The sequence below is a fragment of the Bos taurus genome, chromosome 10 (assembly GCF_002263795.3).
Source record: "Bos taurus isolate L1 Dominette 01449 registration number 42190680 breed Hereford chromosome 10, ARS-UCD2.0, whole genome shotgun sequence".
NCBI lineage: Eukaryota > Metazoa > Chordata > Mammalia > Artiodactyla > Bovidae > Bos > Bos taurus.
In genome coordinates this window covers 84,611,254-84,634,887 of record NC_037337.1, presented here as the reverse complement: position 1 = coordinate 84,634,887, position 23,634 = coordinate 84,611,254, and the positions used below count along the sequence as shown (strand labels likewise).

General features: G+C 42.1%; 1 protein-coding gene across 10 annotated transcripts in view; it reads right to left on the bottom strand.

The window, feature by feature from the left end:
• The window catches only part of PSEN1 (presenilin 1), a 67,232-nt gene extending 51,989 nt beyond the window's left edge, over window positions 1-15,243 (bottom strand). For 2 of the 10 annotated variants that reach the window (XM_059890235.1, XM_059890239.1), the window contains exons 1-5: window positions 15,126-15,243; window positions 12,568-12,715; window positions 8,221-8,276; window positions 7,559-7,640; window positions 7,326-7,465 (exon numbers count right to left, since the gene is read on the bottom strand). In XM_059890235.1, coding sequence (XP_059746218.1) covers window positions 7,326-7,412 — 87 coding nt within the window. In that variant the 5' untranslated portion in view covers window positions 7,413-7,465; window positions 7,559-7,640; window positions 8,221-8,276; window positions 12,568-12,715; window positions 15,126-15,243. Of the gene's footprint in view, window positions 1-7,325; window positions 7,466-7,558; window positions 7,641-8,220; window positions 8,277-9,643; window positions 12,716-15,125 lie in introns of those variants that run through there. The other 8 variants (XM_059890238.1, XM_059890240.1, XM_059890236.1 and 5 more) reach the window with 7 other exon arrangements.
• Window positions 15,244-23,634: the final 8,391 nt, after the last annotated feature.

Sequence of the window (23,634 nt, the reverse complement as noted above, 5' to 3'; positions counted from 1 at the left end):
AGGATGGACTGGTTGGATCTCCTTGCAGTCCAAGGGACTCTCAAGAGTCTTCTCCAACACCACAGTTCAAAAGCATCAATTCTTCAGTGCTCGGCTTTCTTTATAGTCCAACTCTCACATGACTACTGGAAAAACCATAGCTTTGACTAGACGGACCTTTGCTGACAAAGTAATGTCTTTGCTTTTTAATACACTGTCTAGGTTGGTCATAGCTTTTCTTCCAAGGAGTAAGCATCTTTTAATTTCATGGCTGCAATCACCATCTGCTGCGATTTTGGAGCCCCCCAAAATAGAGGCTCTCACTGTTTCCCTATCTGTTTGCCATGACGTGATGGGTCTGGATCTTCGTTTTCTGAATGTTGAGTTTTAAGCCAACTTTTTCACTCTCCTCTTTCACTTTCATCAAGAGGCTCTTTAGTTCTTCGCTTTCTGCCATAAAGATGGTGTCATCTGCATATCTGAAGTTATTGATATTACTCCCAGGAATCTTGATTCCAGCTTGTGATTCATCCAGTCCAGCATTTCTCATAATGTACTTAAGACCTTAATGCTGGGAGGGATGGGGGCAGGAGGAGAAGGGGACGACAGAGGATGAGATGGCTGGATGGCATCACTGACCCAATGCACATGAGTTTGGGTGAACTCCGGGAGTTGGTGATGGACAGGGAGGCCTGGTGTGCTGTGATTCATGGGGTCACAAAGAGTCGGACACGACTCAGAGACTGAACTGAATTGAACTCTGCATATAAGTTAAATAAGCAGGGTGACAATATACAGCCCTGACATACTCCTTTCCCGTTTTGGATCCAGTCTATTATTCCATGTCCAGTTCTAAGTGTTGCTTCTGACCTGCATACACATTTCTCAGGAAGCAGATCAGGTGGTCTGGTATTCCCATCTCTTTAAGAATTTCCAAAAATTGTGATCCACACAGTCAAAGGCTTTGGTGTAATCAATAAAGCAAAAGTAGATATTTTTCTGCTCATACCTTTTAGTAATTTGTTTCTGAGTTACGTCCCTTTTAACTTCATAAGGATTCTTTATATATTAAGATATATCTGTCACTAGGTATATAAGCCTTTGCCCAGTTTGTTTTTAGACTTTGTTCATGGCAGTTTTTGCCATACTGAAGTTTATTATTCTGTATTGCTGAATATGAACTTAGATTATTTAATAAGGAAAATTTAATCTTACTTTTTTCATCAAATATTATTTCATGTATACATTCCCATATACCAAGTCAAAGGCCTAAAAATTAACACTGTATTCCATTACGTTGATATATTTATAATCTTCACATTATTTACTTAAAATACATATTTATTTATAAGAAAAAGTATCATGGGAGGGAGGTTCAAGAGGGAGGGGATGTACATATACTTATGGCTGAATCATGTTGTTGTATGGCAGAAACCAATACAACATTGTAAAGCAATTATCCTCCAATTAAATTAAAGGGCTTCCTTGGTAGTGCAGTGGATAAGAATTCACTTGCCAGTGCAGGAGACTTGGGTTCGATCCCCAATCTGGGAAGATCCCACATAGACGCAGAGCAACTAAGCCCATGAGCCAGAACTACTGCAGTCTGCATGCTGTGGGGCCGCACACCACAATTACTGAGGCCACATGCTGCAACTACTGAAGTCCATGCACCTAGAGCCTGTGTTCTGCAACAAGAGAGGCCCCACAGTGAGGAATCCGAGCACTGCAACTAGAGAGTAGCCCCTTCTCGCCACAGCTAAAGAAAAAGCCAGCACAGCAACAAAGACCCAGCACAGCCAAAAATAAATAAATAAATAAAATTATCTTAAAAAAATAAATAAAAAAAAAGTACCAATAAGACTTTATAATTGTTTGAAAGTTGTCTGTTGAAAGTGAAAGTCACTCAGTCGTGTCTGACTCTTTGCGACCCTGTGGACTATACAGTCCATGGAATTCTCCAGGCCAGAATACTGGAGTGCATAGCCTTTCCCTTCTGCAGGGGATCTTCCCAACCCAGGGATCGAACCCAGGTCTCCCACATTGCAGGCGGATTCTTTACCAGCTGAATCACAAGGGAAGCCCAAGAATACTGGAGTGGGTGGCCTATCCCTTCTCCAGCGGCTCTTCCCAACCCAGGAATCAAACCGGGGTTCTCCTGCACTGCAGGCAGATTCTTTACTAGCTGAGCTGTCAGGGAAGCCCTAGATGTTGTTTGAATTTCCACAATTAGAAATGTGAGGCTCCTAAGCTTGCACTGCAGAAAAAATGAGAAGAGTAGCTGAACTGAAGAACTGGCAAGTGAAGTGGAAAACTTGAAAATATTTATTAATCATACGCAATGTTTCCAACAGCATGCAGAATTCTATCCAGCACCTGCCCAAGCTTTGAGATTGCCCAGAGTTAGAGCTTTAACCAGTACTCCATCATCAAGGAAGGCTGTCATTTTCCTGAACAGTTGACATAACTAGTGAGAGATAATATTACACATTTATGGTGCTGTTGTGTGTGGCTTGAACCTAGAGCTTTTTTTTTTTTTTTAAACAAACTATTAAGATCTGTGCCAAAGACCTCTGATTTTACTCTCATGCAAAAACAAGCATGTTTCTCTGGAGGTCACCCCAAGATCTTAAGTTCTTTTTTCTCTTTACTTCATTTTGATATGAATGGGAGGGAAAACAAATTCATTACCATAAACAGTACAATAACATCATCATCCAAAGGCTGACTGATTAAGCCTGTGAACCTGATTTAGCTTAAATTTAGATCACTCCTTTCACTTATTTTTTCCTCCTCAAGGTCCCAAGTACTTAATCACCTTTAAACATCTTCCATGTCTGCATTCTGTTTAATTTCGTAAGATTTCTCACACTTTAAAAAAGTGACCCACCATCATCTAGAAAATGAGAGGGTTAGTTCTACCAGCTTATGATTTGCTAATAACTTAATAAAGTTCTCTGAATTTAGTCTTTTGAATTCAGAAAAGATACTGCAAATGACCTTGTTTATAAAGACCAGACACATTTTAATGTTGTAAATTTAGCAGAGCTGAAGGTAACAATCTGCATGTATTCCTCAGCAATTGCTTTACACAGAGAATTATTATTGACCTTTCAATGAATTTCTACTTTAAGGATTCTTTTTTAGTTGGCAAATAACTGATTTTTTTATCCTTCTATTCTAAATCAAAAAGGCTGTTGACAATTAACTGCCTTAAGGACTAAAAAATTTGGGTCAGAATAAACTAATGAGAATTAAAATATTGAATATTCAATTTATAAATCTAACTGTTTTTCTCTAAGGTCACCTTCCCTTTAAATCGTTATTCAAATATAGTGACTCTCAAATTATGGTCGCTGGACCAGAAGCATTGGTGGGATCTGGGAAGTAGTCAGAAATGCAAATTCTCTGGCCCTATACCAGACCTACAAAATCAGGAATTCTGGGTTTCGGGCCAGAGAATTTGTTTTAACAATTCTTCCAGGGGACTCCAATTTGAAAATCACTGCTGTAATATATTTTAAAAGGCTTAATTAACTATAAATGAATTTTAGACTTACTTTAAAAAAAATCACTTCTTTGTATCTCAGAAAAGCAAAAAGGCCTCAGCTAATCCACGATAAGGGATGTAAGTCTACGTCAAATCAAAACATGAATTCTACCCATCAAAATTTTGCACCAGAAAATAAAACTTTACAAATTAACAGGCAGTTCAGTGGTTAAGAATCCACTTACCAACTTGGTCCAGGAAGATTCTACATGCCATGGGGCTGAGCCTGTGTGCCACAACTACTGAAACCCTCGCACCTAGCTCCAAAACAAGAGAAGCCACTGCAATGAGAAGCCTGAACATCACAACTAGAGAGTAGCCCCGTGCTCACCACAACTAGGGAAGTGCTCAGCTAACGAAGACCCAGTGCAGCCAAAATTAAACAGAAAACAAAGAACTTCAGTTATTTAACAGCTTACAAGCTTCGCCCTTCGTCAAAAACACTTGAATTATTTAGTCAGTCTACCTTCCAGTCTCCAGTCCCTCTAGACATGGCCAACCAACAGCAGAAACATGAGGTCCACTCTAGCTTCCAGTAGAGGTGGTGGCTAAACTAATGGAAAGCAGTTAACATTTTTGGTTGAAGCAGGACACGCATTCTTGAGACAGAAATAAATAAAATGGATTCTCCACTTGGTTCTCGTGACATGCCAAACTACCATTTGACAGCTGTTCTACATAAAAACTGGAGCTCTGCCCCACATGGTGACAGCAGTGTAGATAATGACATGGTGTCAAGAGCAGTGATGTGATGGCCAAGGAGTGGGTCCAGAGAACAGGGCACGCAGGGCACCCTCTCACACAAAAGATAAAGTCCTTATGCAACTAAGACTCACTTTGGATTTTTATTTGCAGAAACAAAATTTTAAAATTTCTCTTGCTAATGTGAGAAAAAACCCCAAAACCTCTTTGTTCCTTGGCAGGGAGATTTGTACTGAACTGGTTTAGAGACACTTGGTGATTAAATTCGAAAGTCAGCTCAGAAACATGAATAAGGTTCTGCCTTTAGAGATTTTATAACCTAGTAGGGCTAACAAGCATAAAAAAGTAAAGTATTCTAAAAACTGAAAAGGTGAAAACAATTTAACTCCTCTCATTTGTTACGAGCAGGAATTAAGATGTTTTATATGGGCTAGTTTTCTAGAATATGAAAGCTTGCTTAAAGTTTAAGTCCAAAAACTCAGTATTTTTACGAAACCTTTTTATAAAGCATGGTAAACATTTCAGTCTTTTAAATGGAAACTGACAAACACAATTGAAGCTTTTATCAGTGGCAAGGACAGAATATAAATTCCAATGACCAAGACCTCAGGCTATCATGCTTTTCTGGTTTCTTTGACATCAGTTGCTCTAATTTCCCCACTACTGTTCGTGGTTAAGTCAGTCATCATGGGCACCTTGAAGGCTTTTGCTCCTTTATACAGATATTCCCCACCTAGCATTTTCTCCTCTTGTGACCTTCCTTCACATCCAAAAATTTTCCTCTTTAAAAATACTTTTCTTTTTAAATTATGAGATTACTGTATTATTGAACATGTGGAAAAAACAAAGGGGAAAATCACCAAAATCACTCATCTTTTCCTTGTTGGGCTTTTATGGTATGGACATTAAAACAATAAATGGAACAGCTGAACACTAGCTGGACTACACAGAAATTTCTAATATAGTTTACTTCAGTCTGTCTTTATAAGATATACAAAAGTTTATTTTCATATTCAGGCCTGCTGAATATTTCTTTTAAACATTTTTTTTTGGGGCCATGCCATGCAGCTCACGGATCCTAGTTCTCCAACCATGGATCAAACCCACACCCATTGCATTGGAAGTGCCTAGTCCTAATCAGTAGACCACCAGGGAAGTCCCTTTAAAGACTATTTTTAATTGAAAAACATACAATGATTTTCATTTTTAAAAGGAAAGGATAATTCACCTACTTACCTAGTCTGTAAGCAAGTTATTCATTCTCTTTCAGCTTCAAAAATATTTGTAAATGAATTTTCTTTTCCTTCTGTAATATCTAGTGTAAAATTGTGTGTTTGTGTACTCTAGAGTCATATAGATAAGTACTTTAATAGAGCAGCTATTCAAAGGAGGGGAAGATAGAAGGAAAACTTGCTCACTTATGATAAACGTCCCTAAAATGCCAGGCCCTAAAGCTGCATGATGTTTGTGAGAGCACCAAGTATGAGTCCAGCACACTGAAGACATTCAGTAGGCTGGTTTCGGCTCCTGAGGGCAGACGAGTGACCTTTAACTGGTTAGTTTGGAATCTTTTGTTCAAAGGGATCCATGGAAGATCCATATAAACAGATAAAACAGGAGCACCTCTGGTTAAGGAAGAAGACCCAAGTCTGCAATTCCCACTTTTCTTCTCTCTTCTCTAACAGTTTGAAAATGAGTACAAAGTCTGCAGCATCCAAACTTACACAGCTGTACCCCAAGAACCTTCTAATCTAGCCCAGTCTAACTTTTTCAAAAGGCCATTCCTAGGGAACAGCAAAAAGGAGAAAGTCAAGCTGCTGACACACAGAAGTGGAGCAAGTGTGTTGTCAGAACACTCCTTATTAACCATCCACCCAGACACGAGGGGCAACAGTCCCTCTTCCACGCCATCAACCCCTCAGGTGTTCTCTTTCGGGCTTCCCTCGATATTCATTTTAAATTGATTTCACTTGTTTAAAATGCTCTAACAATACAGTGTGATCTGCTTCTGATATCCCCAGAGAGAGCCTCCCTGTCGATTTATACTGAGGACAACTCTTCTTCCACTATTGTTACTTCTTCTATCAGTCATGACTTCCCAGTTGGCTCTACTCAAATCTTAAGCATCCATGGAGGTTTACTTTGGGAAGCCTTCCTCCCACATTTTGACCCTTAACTGAATTCTCAATCTCTGGCCACCCAGTGCTATAGTTCACCGCTCAGTCCATGAACTAACCCTCTGCAGATCTGGCTGATAGTCCTCCAGCCTCTGTGGCTGCTTTTAGTGACATGCACACACTAGCCCATGAGACAGTCCATGCTCTTTCAGACATACAGTGTTTATGAGGAAATTCCTCTTTCCTAATCCAGAACCTCTTTCCTTCCACCACTGGCTCTGCCCTCTGGTTCACACAGAGGAAAGTTGGGCCCTGCTCCCCACCCCCTGCAGCCTGTACGGCTTACAGTTGGCCTTGTGTTTTTCCCCATTCTGGCTCCACCTCTTAAAATAATACTGCTGCCCCAGCCGTCTCATAGGCCATCTGTGGACTCTGCCTTCAACATGTAATGATTAGCTAGCAGAGGAACAGGCAGCTCTGGTCTGTGTGTGGAGCCGCCGAATCTCTGTGTTCCATGCACAAATTACATCCCTCTCCTTCTTCTCTCCTTTGACCTCTCCCAGGACTGCTACACTCAGCCCTGTGTTCATCATTCTGTCAAGGAGCACTTACTGAGCACCGTCAAGAACCAGGCTGGCCAGGCACTGAAAAACTAAAAGCAAATAAAATGTACTCAGCCCACAGAAGAGTAAGAGCAAGCTAGGTAGAGTAATAAACAGCTGGGGAAGTTGGAGAAGGCATCAGAAAGGGAGGTGATGTCTGAGCCAGGGAGGAACTGTATCAACAACCAAGACTCACGCAGCCTTGCGTCCCCTGCACCAAATGGGACAGTGCTTTCCCGTACTTGAAGTTCCGCAAATATGTAAATCTGGTAAAGCTGACAAAGCCTGCTCGGTCCTGTGCTTCTCCTAGAGGTGAGGGAGGGTGGTCAATGAATCCACCGTCTGAAAGGGTAGTTGCAGAGGTTGACACTGTACCTGGCTACGTACAGTATTGCTCAGGTGGTTGTCCTCGGACATCTGTGCATTCTGGAAGTAGGACAAGGGTGCAGGTAACTCTGTCATTGGAGCAACTGTATAGATATACTTTTCCACAGAAAACAGAGCCTCTTGGGATTCTGAAACAGGGAAAAGGAAAACAATCTTTTGTGCATTACAATTATTCTGTTATTCTGAAACACTTTCACAAATGACTTTTTGCAAAAACAAACCTTTCTTTCATGTGTTTTCCTCCAGGCCACGCTTTCTAAGGACCTCACAGGCTGCTGTCACTTGCTGGCTCCTGGATTAGGTCTGGAACAGATTTTACTGGGTTACCAAGAGTTGGTTAAGTTCTAGTAAATCCATTCACACCAATTAAACACTTACAAGACTAATTTGTAAACCGGAAATGCATTACTATGCCAAGACCTTCAGTTGACAAACTTTTGTCAGCTCAAGTTACTTCTTGGTAATGAGTAGATCTACTTGAGAAACCAATTATTTTCAATCACTATCATATCTAATGATTTCAGATGTAGAGCAAAGGGTGCTAAATGATCTTAAAGAATGTTCTTGTCAATGTTCCTTTTGCAATCCACCTTAATTTATATCACCATAAAATTATGTTTTGTGTTTTTAATTTCTTTTTATCATCTCATTTTTTCCTTTACCACAATGTTCCAAGGCAGAAGAACTAGATAATATATTTATTTTACAAAAACAGAACGGGACCCAAGTTCAGTGAGTTGCTTAAAAGCATTCAACTGGGCAGACCAAGACCAAAACCACAGACTCCTGACCCCCAGCTCCTCCTCTGCCTCCTCGCACAGCCTTGCTCACACACATTACTCCATCTCCCAGACCTCACCCTCCCATGTGCCTGTCTAGGTACCTGAATGTCCATCGGCCAATTCCTTAGGACTTCAACTTTGCTTTTTCATTGAAAGTCTTCAGAAATACAGAAGAAAAAAAAATGGTTTGCATACCTAAGCAATACTCTAATTCATTTAAAGTGTCTAAAACATTACCATGTACATACTTAAATGAAAGCACGTTGTCAATGTCGTTTCATTTCAGGATCTTCTATCCTCTAAATATTATTCTTTCTTATTCTAATGATTTTTTTCATAAAAAACCACATAAAACAACTTTTTCCTCTAGTAAAGGTATTGACTTTCAATTAACCCTTATCACCTATATTTAGATCATTTAAATCATGACAAATTCATAATCAAGGTATGCTTTCCTTTCTATCCCATGTATTTTTGGGGGGCCATGCCATGAGGCATTGGAGTCTTAATACTCCCACTAGGGATCAAAACCATGACCATGCCGCCTGCAGTGAAGGCACAACTACTTAACCACGGGACCACCAGGGAAGTCCCTATCCTACATGCTTTTAAATACTGTGCCCACTTTTCGCCTCCCCTCCAATTTACTATGTGCCCATAGTAAGCTGGAGTGAGATCAAAAGATTGCAAATTAATATTAACTTAAAAAGATGTAATTATATAGTGAGACAGTTCTGTTTAAAATATATAATATTAATTTGTTTTAAAAAGAAAATGAAAAAAAGAAAAAATAAATAAAAAGAAAATGAATAAATAAAATTATTTAAAAAATAAAATGAATTAAACTTAACAGCAGACTCAATGGCTACTTTTAGGGGAACTGATCACCAGAAGGGGGTACACAGGAAGCTTCTGGAGTTAATGGTAATGTTTTGTTTCTTGATCTGGGTGCTAGTTACACAGAGGTGTCAATCTGAAAATTCTCTGAGCTCTACACCTATGATCTGTGCACATTCCTATATACTTCTATTTAAAAAGTCAAATAGATTTTTGAAGGTGTATACCTATATTTAGGGTTTGACAACATGTATACTAGCTTACCCAAAAGGGAGGTGGATTCCAGCAGAATAGTTATATTCTCAAAGTATTGAAAGCAAATGTTCTGACCTATGCTTCTAGATTTTTAAAAGTTGACTAATTGAGAAGCAAAAGGCAAATAAGAAAGAAAAAGATACACCCAACTGAATGCAGAGTTCTGGAGAATAGCAAGAAGAGATAAGGCGGCCTTCTTAAACAAACAAGACAAATAAATAAGAGGAAAACAGTACAACAGCAAAGACTAGAGATCTCTTCAAGAAAACTGGAGATATCAAAGGAACATTTCATGCAGGGATAGGCATGATAAAGGACAGAAAAGACCTAACAGAAGCAGAAGAGATTAAGAAGAGATGGCAAGAATACACAGAAACATTATACAAGAAAGGTCTTAATGATCCAGAAAACCACGATGATGTGGTCACTCACCAAGAGCCAGACATCCTGGAGTGTGAAGCGAAGTGGGCCATAGGAAGCACTACTATGAACAAAGCTAGTGGAGGTGATGGAACTCCAGGTGAGCTATTTAAAATCCTAAAAGATGATGCTGTGAAAGTGCTGCAGTCAATATGCCAGCAAATTTGGAAAACCCAGCAGTAGCCACAGAACTGGAAAAGGTGTCTTCATTCATATTAGGTATTATAAGTAATCTAGAGATAATTTAAAGTATACAGGAGGATGTGTATAGATTATATGCAAATATTATGCCATTTTATATAAAGGACTTCAGCATCCAAGGATTCTGTTAGCCACGGGGTGGGGCTTGGTGGGAGTCCTGAAAGCACTTGTCCTCCATCCCCGCCCCCCACCAAAGGACAACTGTATTTAAGACACATCTGTATTTACATGTAAAACACTAAGGCTAAGGAAAGGTGAAAGAATCTGCTGGTGTACAATTACAGGGCAAGTAACAGCAATTCCAGAAACCAAATATTCTGACACCCAACCGGCCCAGGTCCTTTGCCAGTTCACCTGAAGAAAGCTCATGCCTCCACCGATGCATTAAAGATCACAGTGCTGCAGGGTGACCCTTCCCAGAAGAACTACCAGGTATATGGAGTTCAGTAGGAAGTGGAGGGGAGAAGGCAATGGCACCCCACTCCAGTACTCTTGCCTGGAAAATCCCATGGACAGAGGAGCCTGGTGGGCTGCAGTCCATGGGGTAGCTAAGAGTCGGACACAAATGAGCGACTTCACTTTCCCTTTTCACTTTCATGCATTGGAGGAGGAAATGGCAACCCACTCCAGTGTTCTTGCCTGGAGAATCCCAGGGACGGCGGAGCCTGGTGGTCTGCTGTCTATGGGGTCACACAGAGTCGGACACGACTGAAGCGACTTAGCAGCAGCAGCAGCAGCAGCAGGAAATGGAGGTAGGCAACAGGGCTAGCAAGGTCTCCAGTCAGGCCTGGAGAACAATCAAACATTGTTGGTACGAAGGGGCAGGCAAAGCTAGATTTGATTCAGGGCCAGTAACAGCTGAAAACAATTGATGACTGCATGGAGAAGGCCAATGACCCACTGTCCCAGCAGCGTGGCAAAAAGACACTACTGGACCTTAGAACATTACGAACAGTGCCCTGAGAACAAGAAAAGACAGTTGTTGGGAAGTGAGGATCTTTCACATGACCTGAATTGCAGAGGGAGTGGGATGTAAGTAGATTTTGGTGTTTTCTCTCTGGCCATCTGCTAAAGATTTTCTGAGGCTGATAAAGCACAACACTTGAATTCACTGCTATTCATTTCCTTTTTCTCAAAACACTTGCTCAATCAGATAAAAGGAAAAAGAAATCCTTTTCTGATGGGCAGCTGTAATTTCTATTATACACAAAGACTAAAAGCCCCAGGAGAATACAGATAATCTTGAAGTTTTGATGTGCTGAACAGAAAAATCTATCTAACCAGAAAACCTTCTATCCATCAGCACTTTAAAAAGTATCACAGGACCAATGCTTGAAATCCCAAAAAGAAGCTTATTAAAAATTCATTTAGGGACATACCAACAGAAAAGTATCTTTCTGTCTCTCACTACATCCCAAGGTAACAAACTAAAATTAATAATTTAAAATTAATCTAAAACATCAGGAATACAGCCTAGAAAGACTCTCAATTTTAAGAGATTAGGGAGCAAACAATCTCCGCAGTCCCACAAGAGGCTTCGTGAAGGTGACAGGCCCTAAAAAGAGCAAACACAGTGACATATCCAATTTGGTGATTCTTCCCCCCTGCTTCCTTCCTTCCTACTCTACTGTGAACCATTTGTGGTAGATTAGATTATTTTTTAGCATATATTCACTCCCTCCCCCAACATGCCCAAGAAAGGATGCTGAGCTTGGTTCTGTGAGTTGCTTTGGCCTCAAGGTGAGTACAGTCTACTACCCACTCCATGCCTTTGGGCTCAACACAACAACTTCTTTTGGTCATGGGATCTTGACAGATGCAGCACAAATAGTTAAAACTGTGCTTGTGCAGGGGGCCCTGCCTTCCTGTACTTCTGCTGTCCCCTCAAGAACTTATTTGGGTAGCCACTGCCCCAGAACAAGAAGGGCAAAGCAGAACTGCCCTAGCTGTCACCTTTAAGAAGAGTGAGAGCTAACGCTTTAAGGCACTGAGTTTGGGGGAGGTCTACTATGTAGAGTTATCATGGTTGTCTTTAAATAATAATGGTTATGTGGGCTCAGAAGGTGCAATAAAAAATGAACGACGACATAAACGTAAAATCTTTTATCTGAAACCCTTAGGACTAAACAGGTTTAGAATTTATATATTTTTTGGATTTTGTAAAGTTCAAAGTGAAAGTCGCTCAGAAGTGTCTGACTCTTTGCGACCCCATGGACTATACAGTCCATGGAATTCTCCAGGCCAAAATACTGGAGTGGGTAGCCTTTCCCTTCTCCAGGGGATCTTCCCAATCCAGGGATCGAACCCAGGTCTCCCGCACTGCAACAGGAGGCAAATGCCATGATTTATAATGCTCCCCCAGGGTATTAGATAGAGCCACAAAATCAAACACACTAATAAATATGTAGTGAAATATATAAGAAGTCCTAAATTACATAAAGAGGTTCAGGTTAGAGTTTGCTGTCAAATGATTTAGGAGCTTTTGGACTTGAGAACTGTGGATATGGGACCATGGTCCTGTATTATTACTTATATAGTTAAAGAGATTCTTTTCCTCTCAAATTTCATTTCAGTAACTCTACATGGAAGATGTAATTACAATGAGTCATTGTGGAAAATCTGTTGTGGAAATGGCAGAACATAACTAATCTTTAACAAAGAAAAGGACTATTCACAGTTAATTTGTAAATCATTGACTATTCTCAGCAATGCATTCTCTTGTTCGCTTAGATCACCTTAAGGAACTGTACAAGGCATAGCCAAACACGAATACCCTTTAATCAACAAACACTTGTTGGGATTCTTCTACACAACCACACACTGTAGGTACGAGGGGTGCTAGTGCATCCGATGATGCTTCTGGTCACTTAAGGTGCTTACTATCTAGAGGGGAAGACAGAGAAGAATGTTTTTACATTAATAACATGTTGAAATAAAATTATTTAGCTGTACTGAGTTATATAAAATACACTATTCAAATTAACTTCACCTATTTCTATCTTTAAAAAATTTGCTCATCAGAAAACTTAAAACTGAGCTTTGTAGCTCTCAAGTGATGTTTCTATTGGACAGTGCTATTCTAAAGCTTCAGCTCTTTCTCCGACAAACAGGCTTAATATTGAAAATCCCTGACAACCTTTTCCTTCCTGAAGCTTCCCTCCCTTCCTCAGTTTAGTGACACTGCATCGTGGAGATTCTCCTCCCACCACTCATTCCCCTCAGCTGGCTCCTTATCCTCTTCCACCCTCTCATTATAAGTGTTCCTAGGCTCTGCCTGGGCCTCCTTGTCCCCCTCCTTTTCTCAGGCTTCTCCTCCACTGTTTCAAAATCAACTGGTAAGGCTACTTATGCTTACATCTCCAGGCCTGTCCACGGATATTTCAACTACTGGCACGTGAAAAGTGATACTTTCAAACCGATTTCTCCTCTTCCAGACGCTCTTGTGCTCCTAGCTTTCCTTATTCCTGTGATTGTTTCCCCCATTTTCTAAACAAAGCCTCCTAGTCAACTTCATCTTTTACTCCTTGCTTCCCAATTGGCCAGTCATATCCTTTTCATAGTTTCCCTCCTTTCTAAGTCTCTGTCACCACCAAAGGCCAAATTTTCATTATATCCCACCCGGTTCATGCAAAAGTCACCTCAAATCTCTCACTCATTCTAGACCTTACGTACCTAAGGCAAAGTTCTTGTCACAAAACTTATTAAGAGCAAAGCTCAAAACACCTTCCAAATCTGCCTGGAATTGATCACACAAAGGAGAGGCACTATTAATTTTTCAGAATACATCCAAAAGAAACAAGTCTCTCCCTGAAATCTGAGGTAAAGCAGTGGGAGAGCAGAAGCAGAGGGAACCTGGATCCCTTTGTGAGGGAGGGGAAGGGGACCACAAAAGCCTTGCTGACAGACAAACTTTCTCTTTCCTGCTGGAATGATTCTCAGAGACCAACTCCAATCCTCCAGTTCTCCCAAATGGAAATTCACGCAGCAGTCTAGGACCAGAGGCAGCCACTAACTTAAAATTCAGCACCACACCGTATCCACTCCGAGGAAAGTTATGCCCAGAGTTGTGATAACTATTTACCCAAGGAAGATGAGCCGACGAATGTAAAAACAGATGTTAGATAGCGCTTCTATCATCTACTTTTCTCTGGAGAGAGGAGGGAGGAAATCCATGCATTCAATAAATAAGCTTCTTTTTCATTGTTAAGGGCTTGTTAATAAATGGAGGTGGGAGGGGGTTTACGTTGGCAGAACTCTGTAAATGAGTAAAAGAATTGAAACTGGCTTTGGCAGGTGACTGAATCAGCCAAATGCAATCGGCTCCCAATCTCGTTCCTGTTTTTATCCTCCTTCATAAGAGTGATTTAAAGTGCACACTGGGTACCGGACGCTTCGAATCCAGAGTGCCGCTCTTCGTAATACACCCTCTGATATAATGCCCTCCTCAATTCAACTCCGAGGGTGAAAACTTTCCATGGTGCAAAATAACTCAAGTAACAAGATGCCTTTAACCAGATGTAATCTCCACCTGCCTCAAACTTGAGAGAATATTTATGACTTTTACAACGTGCTCTGCCATATAGTGATTTGCCTGCCATTCTTATCTCCCATAGTAAACCTTGAACGCTTTATCCTCTTGTCCAAAGCAGGCAAACAACCCTTGTAAAATCATTAAGTTGACTTTTCTACCAGAGAAGCAGACACTTATGTGAAAGGAATCTGCGGGATCAAAAAGCCAAGTATCTAAAATACGGGCAAAGCACTGGACATATAAGCCTCGCGACAGTCCAAATTAAAGCAAAAGCATCAGACCCCGGTGTTTTCCGCCTCGAACTGAGACAGAAGGAAATTAGCCGAGTGCCACTCGCTTCCCCTGGACAAGGACACACTCAGGGGACGAGGCGCGGAGTTTCACCAGTTGCTCAACAAGACCCAGCGCAAGGCGCTTCCTCTTTTCTCTCGCTCCAACTCCAGGCAAGACGGTCAATCCCTGGCCAAAGCACCTGCGCCCAGCTGTCTTCGGGAAACCAGCACTTCCAAACCAAGGCTGAGGGGGACTCTCTTCAACCGGACTGCGCGCCGCGCACGGCGCCCGAGAAACGGGCCGCCCCTCCTGGGTCCCCACATGAGGTTCCTCGGTCCCCGCCCGACCGCGCCCCGCGCCTCATCCTCGAGGACACCGGCTCCGTGGCCCGGATGGCGACAAAGGGCCCGGCCCTGCCCGCAGCCGCCCGTACTGGCACCGGATGTGAGGCGCGTTCCTGTCACCCCCAACTCCCCTTCGGGAACCTACCCTTTCCTCACCGCCACCACCACCGGCCTCTAGCAGCCGAGGTTCCTTCCCGAGCATCCGCTATTTTGTTTCCGATGTGAAATCGCGGCCTTTGGAGCTGATGACCCAGGTCCCACCCAAAAGGCTTCACCGGTGCCGTCACTTCCGGCCCGGGCGCCGTTGGTGACCCGCCCGCCGAGGGGCGTGGCCTTAGAGGGGCCCCAGCGGCGGAGAGGCGGGTCCCAGGGGGAGGGGTGGAGCTTCCGGTGGTGGCGATTGAGGCGGGGGACCTGGCGCTCCAGTCCGGCTTCTGACCCCGCCCCAGGCTCACCAACCCCCGTCCCCGTGGGCGCCAGCGCGGGGCGGGGGTTATCAGATTAGAGCTGCTCCTGAGCTGAGGATCAAGATTGCTACGTAAACTAGACCTAGTGTGTGCTTCTCCCGGCCTACAAGTGATAGTACGTTAAATCTAAGGTTTCTTTCATTTCTCTACAGGACCTATTTGCATAGCGTTTCTCAATGCAAATCAGCGGCACCACAATCAAAAGGAAAAGATAAATTGTAAATCCCTGTGCCCTCCAGTTCAGTTCAGTTGCTCAGTCGTGTCCGACTCTTTGCGACCTCATGAATAGGCCTCCCTGTCCATCACCAACTCCCGGAGTTCACTCAAACTCATGTCCATCGAGTTGGTGATGCCATCCAGCCATCTCATCCTCTGTCGTCCCCATCTCCTCCTGCCCCCAATCCCTCCCAGCATCAGGGTCTTTTCCAATGAGTCAACTCTTTGCATGAGGTAGCCAAAGTATTGGCGTTTCAGCCTCAGTATCAGTCCTTCCAATGAACACCCAGGACTGATCTCCTTTAGAATGGACTGGTTGGATCTCCTTGCAGTCCAAGGGACTCTCAAGAGTCTTCCCCAAAACCACAGTTCAAAAGCATCAATTCTTCGGCGCTCAGCTTTCTTCACAGTCCAACTCTCCCATCCATACATGACCACTGGAAAAACCATAGCCTTGACTAGACAGACCTTTGTTGGCAAAGTAATATCTCTGCTTTTGAATATGCTATCTAGGTTGGTCATAACTTTCCTTCCAAGGAGTGTCTTTTAATTTCATGGCTGCAGTCACCATCTGCAGTGATTTTGGAGCCCAGAAAAATAAAGTCTGACACTGTTTCCACTGTTTCCCCATCTATTTGCCATGAAGTGATGGGACCAGATGCCATGATCTTAGTTTTCTGAATGTTGAGCTTTAAGCCAACTTTTTCACTCTCCTCTTTCACTTTCATCAAGAGGCTTTTTAGTTCCTCCTCACTTTCTGCCATAAGGGTGGTATCATCTGCATATCTGAGGTTATTGATATTCCTCCTGGCAATCTTGATTCCAGCTTGTGCTTCTTCCAGCCCAACGTTTCTCATGATGTACTCTGCATAGAAGTTAAATAAGCAGGGTGACAATATACAGCCTTGATGTACTCCTTTTCCTATTTGGAACCAGTCGGTTGTTTCATGTCCAGTTCTAACTGTTGCTTCCTGACCTGCATACAGGTTTCTCAAGAGGCAGGTCAGGTGCTCTGGTATTCCCATCTCTTTCAGAATTTTCCGGTTTATTGTGATCCACACAAAGGCTTTGGCATAGTCAATAAAGCAGAAATAGATGTTTTTCTGGAACTCTCTTGCTTTTTCCATGATCCAGCAGGTGTTGGCAATTTGATCTCTGGTTCCTCTGCCTTTTCTAAAATCAGCTTGAACATCTGGAAGTTCACGGTTCACGTATTGCTGAAGCCTGGCTTGGAGAATTTTGAGCATTACTTTACTAGCGTGTGAAATGAGTGCAATTGTGCAGTAGTTTGAGCATTCTTTGGCATTGCCTTTATTTGGGATTGGAATGAAAACTGACCTTTTCCAGTCCTGTGGCCACTGCTGAGTTTTCCAAATTTGCTGGCATATTGAGTGCATCACTTTCACAGCATCGTCTTTCAGGATTTCAAATAGCTCAACTGGAATTCCGTCACCTCCACTACCTTTGTTTGTAGTGATGCTTTCTAAGGCCCACTTGACCTCACATTCCAGGATGTCTGGCTCTAGGTCAGTGATCACACCATCGTGATTATCTTGGTCGTGAAGATCTTTTTTGTACAGTTCTTCTGTGTATTCTTGCCACCTGTTCTTAATATCTTCTGCTTCTGTTAGGTCCATGCCATTTGTCCTTTATCGAGCCCATCTTTGCATGAAATGTTCCCTTGGTACCTCTAATTTTCTTGAAGAGATCTCTAGTCTTTCCCATTCTGTTGTTTGCCTCTATTTCTCTGCATTGATCGCTGAGGAAGGCTTTCTTATCTCTCATTGTATTCTTTGGAACTCTGCATTCAGATGCGTATGTCTTTCCTTTTCTCCTTTGCTTGTCACTTCTCTTCTTTTCATAGCTATTTGTAAGGCCTCCTTAGACAGCCATTTTGCTTTTTTGCATTTCTTTTCCGTGGGAATGGTCTTGATCCGTCTCCTGTACAATGTCACGAACCTCCTTCCATAGTTCATCAGGCACTCTATCCATCAGATCCAGTCCCTTAAATCTATTTCTCACTTCCACTGTATAATCATAAGGGATTTGATTTAGGTCATACCTGAATGGTCTAGTGATTTTCCCTACTTTCAATTTAAGTCTGAATTTGGCAATAAGGAGTTCATGGTCTGAGCCACAGTTAGCTCCTGGTCTTGTTTTTGCTGACTGTATAGAGCTTCTCCATCTTTGGCTGCAAAGAACATAATCAATCTGATTTCGGTGTTGACATCTGGTGATGTCCATGTGTAGAGTCTTCTCTTGTGTTGTTGGAAGAGGGTGTTTGCTATGACCAGTGCGTTCTCTCGGCAAAACTTTATTAGCCTTTGCCCTGCTTCATTCTGTATTCCAAAGCCAAATTTGCCTGTTACCCCAGATGTTTGACTTCCTACTTTTGCATTCCAGTCCCCTATAATGAAAAGGACATCTTTTTTGGGTGTTAGTCTAAAAAGTCTTGTAGGTCTTCATAGAACTGTTCAACTTCAGCTTCTTCAGCGTTACTGGTTGGGGCATCGGCTTGGATTACTGTGATACTGAATGGTTTTCCTTGGAAACGAAGAGAGATCATTCTGTCGTTTTTGAGATTGCATCCAAGTACTGCATTTTGGACTCTTTGGTTGACCATGATGGCTACTCCATTTCTTCTAAGGGATTCCTGCCCACAGTAGTAGATATAATGGTCATCTGAGTGAAATTCACCCATTCCAGTCCATTTGAGTTCACTGATTCCTAGAATGTTGATGTTCACTCTTGCCATCTCTTGTTTGACCACTTCCAATTTGCCTTGATTCATGGACCTAACATTCCAGGTTCCTATGCAATATTGCTCTTTACAGCATCAGACCTTGCTTCTATTACCAAGTCACATCCACAACTAGGTATTGTTTTTGCTTTGGCTCCATCCCTTCATTCTTTCTGGAGTTATTTCTCCACTGATCTCCAGTAGCATATTGGGCACCTACTGACCTGGGGAGTTCCTCTTTCAGTATCCTATCATTTTGCCTTTTCCATACTGTTCATGCGGTCCTCAAGGCAAGAATACTGAAGTGGTTTGCCATTCCCTTCTCCAGTGGACCACATTCTGTCAGACCTCTCCACCATGACCCGCCAGTCCTGGGTGGCCCCACATGGCATGGCTTAGTTTCAATGAGTTAGACAAGGCTGTGGTCCATGTGATTAGATTGGGTAGTTTTCTGTGATTATGGTTTCAGTGTCTGCCCTCTGATGCCCTCTTGCAACACCTACCGTCTCACTTGGGTTTCTCTTACCTTGGACATGGGGTATCTCTTCAAGGCTGCTCCAGCAAAGCACAGCCGCTGTTCCTTACCTTGAACGAGGGGTATCTCCATGTGCTGCTCCTCCTGACCTTGAACGTGGAGTAGGTCCTCTCGGCCCTCCTGTGCCCGCGCAGCCACCCCTGACCTCGGGCGAGGGGGAGCTCCTCTGTGCCCTCCACCCTCTCCCTAATGAATCAAGACTTTTGGTGGGTTTGGAGAACCTTAGAAACTGCATTTTAAAAAACATCGTCTGGGATTCTTGGGTTCCAAGTTTAAGAACCTATCTTCCTAGATAGTAAGCTTTCAAAGCATGACTGTCTCATTTTTGTAATATCCAAATGTTACAGAGTAACTGGTGCACAGTGATTTGCCCTATGGTCCTTTGATTTTTTGCCATCTGCCAACTTTCCATTCAGATATCTATAAAAACAGTACCAATAACTAACTCCTTAAGTAGCAGACCACACACATACACCTATCTGAAAGCTTGTGTGTGTTAGTCGCTCAGTTGTGTCCTACTCTTTGCGACCCTATGGACTGTAGGCCATGGGACTCCTCTGTCCATGGGATTGTCCAGGTAAGAATACTGGAGTGGGTTGCCTGTGCCCTTCTCCAGGGAGTCTTCCCAACTGGGAGATGGAACCCGCATGTCCTACCTCTCCTGCACTGGCAAGTAGGTTCTTTACCACTGGGGACACCTGGGAAGCCCCTTAACAATGAATCAGTTCAGTTCAGTTGCTCAGTCGTGTCTGACTCTTTGCGACCCCATGAACTGCAGCACATCAGGCCTCCCTGTCCATCACCAACCCTGGAGTCCACCCAGACTCACGTCCATTGAGTCGGTGATGCCATCCATCCATCTCATCCTCTGTCGTCCCCTTACTATCATGTAAAACAAAAGGTGAACAATGGAGAAATGTTCAAATGTACAGGTAATCAGAAAATGACATCAGTAACAGCACCTGGCCAGATGAGACTTTTTATTTCTCTTACATTTTCCCAAGATAACCCTCTGTATTCCTAGAGCATCAATCCCCAACTCCTTTCTCCTCCCCACCCCAATACATGAATGGATTTAAATAAGTTTTACACACTTTATATTTAAGAACAAAGTAGCATTTGTTTTTCCATTAACAGGGAATGTTGGTGAAATAAAAAGTTTGACACCCCCCCAAGTAAAATTTTTAAAGTTCTCATCTCCCACTTCCCTCCTCAAACTTCACAAGGGTAGGAATGTTTGCCTGTTTGTCCACATATAAGTTCTGAGAACAATAGCTTAGCACATAAAACAGTTCTATACATTTGTTAAACAAGCATAGGCTAAAACCCATCCATCTGTGAACTAGTTCAATCTCTTTGAATGCAACCTGGGATGTAAGCAGAAAGTCTTAAAATGCTGGCAAACTATCTTAGGAACAAACAAAAACTTTGTGCAAAGATACTCATGGACTATTATTAATAGCAAAAATTGGAATGTTAAATGTCTTACAATAAAGTATGGTTCACCCACCACAGAATGCGATTGAAATTTATAAACATTATGTGTAACAGAAAATTTCTTACCCTGTTAAATTAATAAACAGATCTTTAACAGACATTTATCCATATGGCAAAACACATTCCTGCAAAAAGGAAACAAGTGATTTTAAAAGCAACCACTGGCAGAATAACTGGACTACAGATAAATTTTCCTCCAGTATTCTGTATTTCTTCACCTTTTAAGGTGTACAGAAACCCAGAAAGCACTGAAGAACCAGTAAAAAGACACAGACTAGAGGAACAAGCTGAAACTCCAGTACTTTGGCCACCTCATGCGAAGAGTTGACTCATTGGAAAAGACTCTGATGCTGGGAGGGATTGGGGGCAGGAGGACAAGGGAACGACAGAGGATGAGATGGCTGGATGGCATCACTGACTCAATGGACGTGAGTCTCAGTGAACTCCGGGAGTTGGTGATGGACAGGGAGGCCTGGTGTGCTGCGATTCATGGGGTCACAAAGAGTTGGACACGACTGAGCGACTGATCTGATCTGATCTGAGAGGAACAAGGCTAAAGTGACATCCCAGGGAAAGGTTGAAGTCAAGAGGGTGGCAGAGGATGAGTAAGTTAGATAGCATCACCGACTCAATGGACATTAATCTGAGCAAACTCCGGGAGATAGTGAAGGGCACTGAAGCCTGGTGCTGAAGTCTATGGGGTCACAAAGAGTCGGACATGATTTGGCAACTGCGCCAAGAGACCCAATAGAGAGCAAATGCCCAGAGTGTCAAGATGTAAACTATGGTGTAGCCTCTTACAAGAGCAGAGTCTCATTTGGGATTATCACCAGTCACCAGTAGAAAGTAAAGATAAAAACATGAGTGAGACCTAAGAAATGTTGGGATTCCCTGGTGGCTCAGACGGTAAAGCATCTGCCTGCAATGCAGGAGACCCGGGTTCGATCCCTGGGTTGGAAAATCCCCTGGAGAAGGAAATGGCAACCCACTCCAGTACACTTGACTAGAAAATTCCATGGATGGAGCCTGGTGGGCTATAGTCCATGGGGTCACAGAGTCGGACATGACTGAGCGACTTCACTTTTTCACTTTAGGAAATGTGAAGTGCACATAAAACTGTAAGCTAGTTTATGGAATCTCAAGTGTAGTGAAAAGGAAAAGGGAGGACCTAAGGTTAATTTCCTGTGTTTTTCAAAACTTATTCCAGACAGAAGGAAGGAAGAAGATAATGAAAATATCTGAGCAAGGCTCAAGAAATTACAAACTGTAGTTAGAAACCAGAGACAAGTGGAGCGGGAAAGGTCTTCTGAATAGAAAGCAAAGGTTCAAGATGCATATCATAAAATGGAGAGCTGGAAATGGAGACTATGCCTAAATCAAAGTTAAGATTTTGTTAACATGAAATTATTGGCTAAGTAAGGGGGGGAATCAAATAACTTCCACTCATTCATACCTACCTAACATAGCACTCGAAGTTTTTTGTGTTTTTTTTTTCCTGTGCCACACAGCATGTGGGATTTTAGTTCCATCACCAGGGACCGAACCTGTTCCCCTTGCAGTGGAAGCAGCAGTGTTACCGCCACGGAAGTTCCAGCACGGGAAATTTAAGAACAATGAAAAGTGCAGTGTTTGTGGTTAAGCAGTGAAGTTCAGTAAAAGAATGAGAAAAATAATAGAAGGTCCAGACTACCTGCAGTTGTGCTTTTGCATTTTCCCCAGAAACGTCTGAACTTGGGAGAATGAAACGTCTGAACAGATGACCAAAAAAAAGGAAAAAAGGTGGCAAAAATCAGTAATAAGCAGTGAAAGATGAAGCAGATGGGAAATTCAGGAGGCCAAACCTGTTAGAACTACTTGGGGAGAGGGGCTGTTCAAAGCTAGAAAGGCTAGAGCAGTCCATGAATTCAGGACCAAGGCCACTTCTTTACACTATTGATTCCAAGGCAAAGCAATCCAATTTATTATCACTTCCCACATAGTTTGTCTTTATTTATACATTATTGCCCTAATTGCTATGGGATTAAAGTAGGATCTGGCTCCTTAAATTGAAACAGCTCAAAACGAAGGGTTGGCTTTATCTTACTCATCTTGTTATTTTTTAAATTCTGTATGACTGTCAATATTTTATTAAATCTAATTTCCTTAACAAAGAACCTGGACCCCCTTTATGAAGAAGACAACTTTGCCTCAAGAATATACTCAAAATGAAACTTTCACGTCTAGCTTTTCCACCCACGATAACAATCAAAGTTTTTAATTTGACAAGGAAAAAAAGTGAACCTTCATGGTTTCTAGTAGTTTTTCCTTTTGTGACAAGAAAAAAACAAGAAAAATTGTTTAGAACTATTTTAAAATTCACAATACTTTTGCTTCAAAGATTTGCTAAAAATGCTTTCTATAAGAGAACTTTTATTAACAAACACTTTCCTCTGCCTTTAGGGGGCTATTAGCAAGACCATACCTATCCAAAATAAACTTCTGCAATCAAAATACTAATCTTTAATCTGTAATGTCCATTCAATATTGGTAGCTATTAGCTAAATATGGCTGCTGAGGACCTTTAAATATGAATATTGCAAATAAAAAACTGGATTTTAAAATTCAGTCACACCTGACTTCTGAATACTTGAAATATGGCTACTGTAATTGAAAACTATTTTAATTTTAATGAATTAAACTCGACAGTGCAGACCTACACCATGAATTATAATCCAATATCCAGGCCCTCTAGATATCCAACATAAAGCACATCGTTGCACTGTTGCAGTGGGTAGCTAAGGCTGTGGGATCTGGGGAATTTCCTGACCACCCAGTGGTTAGGATTCTACACTTTCACTGTTGAGGGTCCAGATTCAGTCCCTGGTTAGGAACCTAAAATCCCATGTGCCATGCAGCACAGCCCAAAATAAACTTTGATTTGTAAGGTCTACATATTACCACCTCTGCTGAGAAACTTCCTCCTATATCTTGCCTCCCGACCTTGAAATCAGCGCATCAAGTCTGACAGTTCATATAGTGTACACTGTGTATCTATTAGTGACCTCATTTTTTGCTCCACCACTAGACTGTCAGCTTAGAGGGATTTTGACTTATTTATGTCTATCACTCCATCTAGCTTAAAACATGAATGGCACATATTAAGTGTGCCTCAATGGCAAGTATGTCATACACAAAAAGACAAAAGGGTTCCCTAATAATC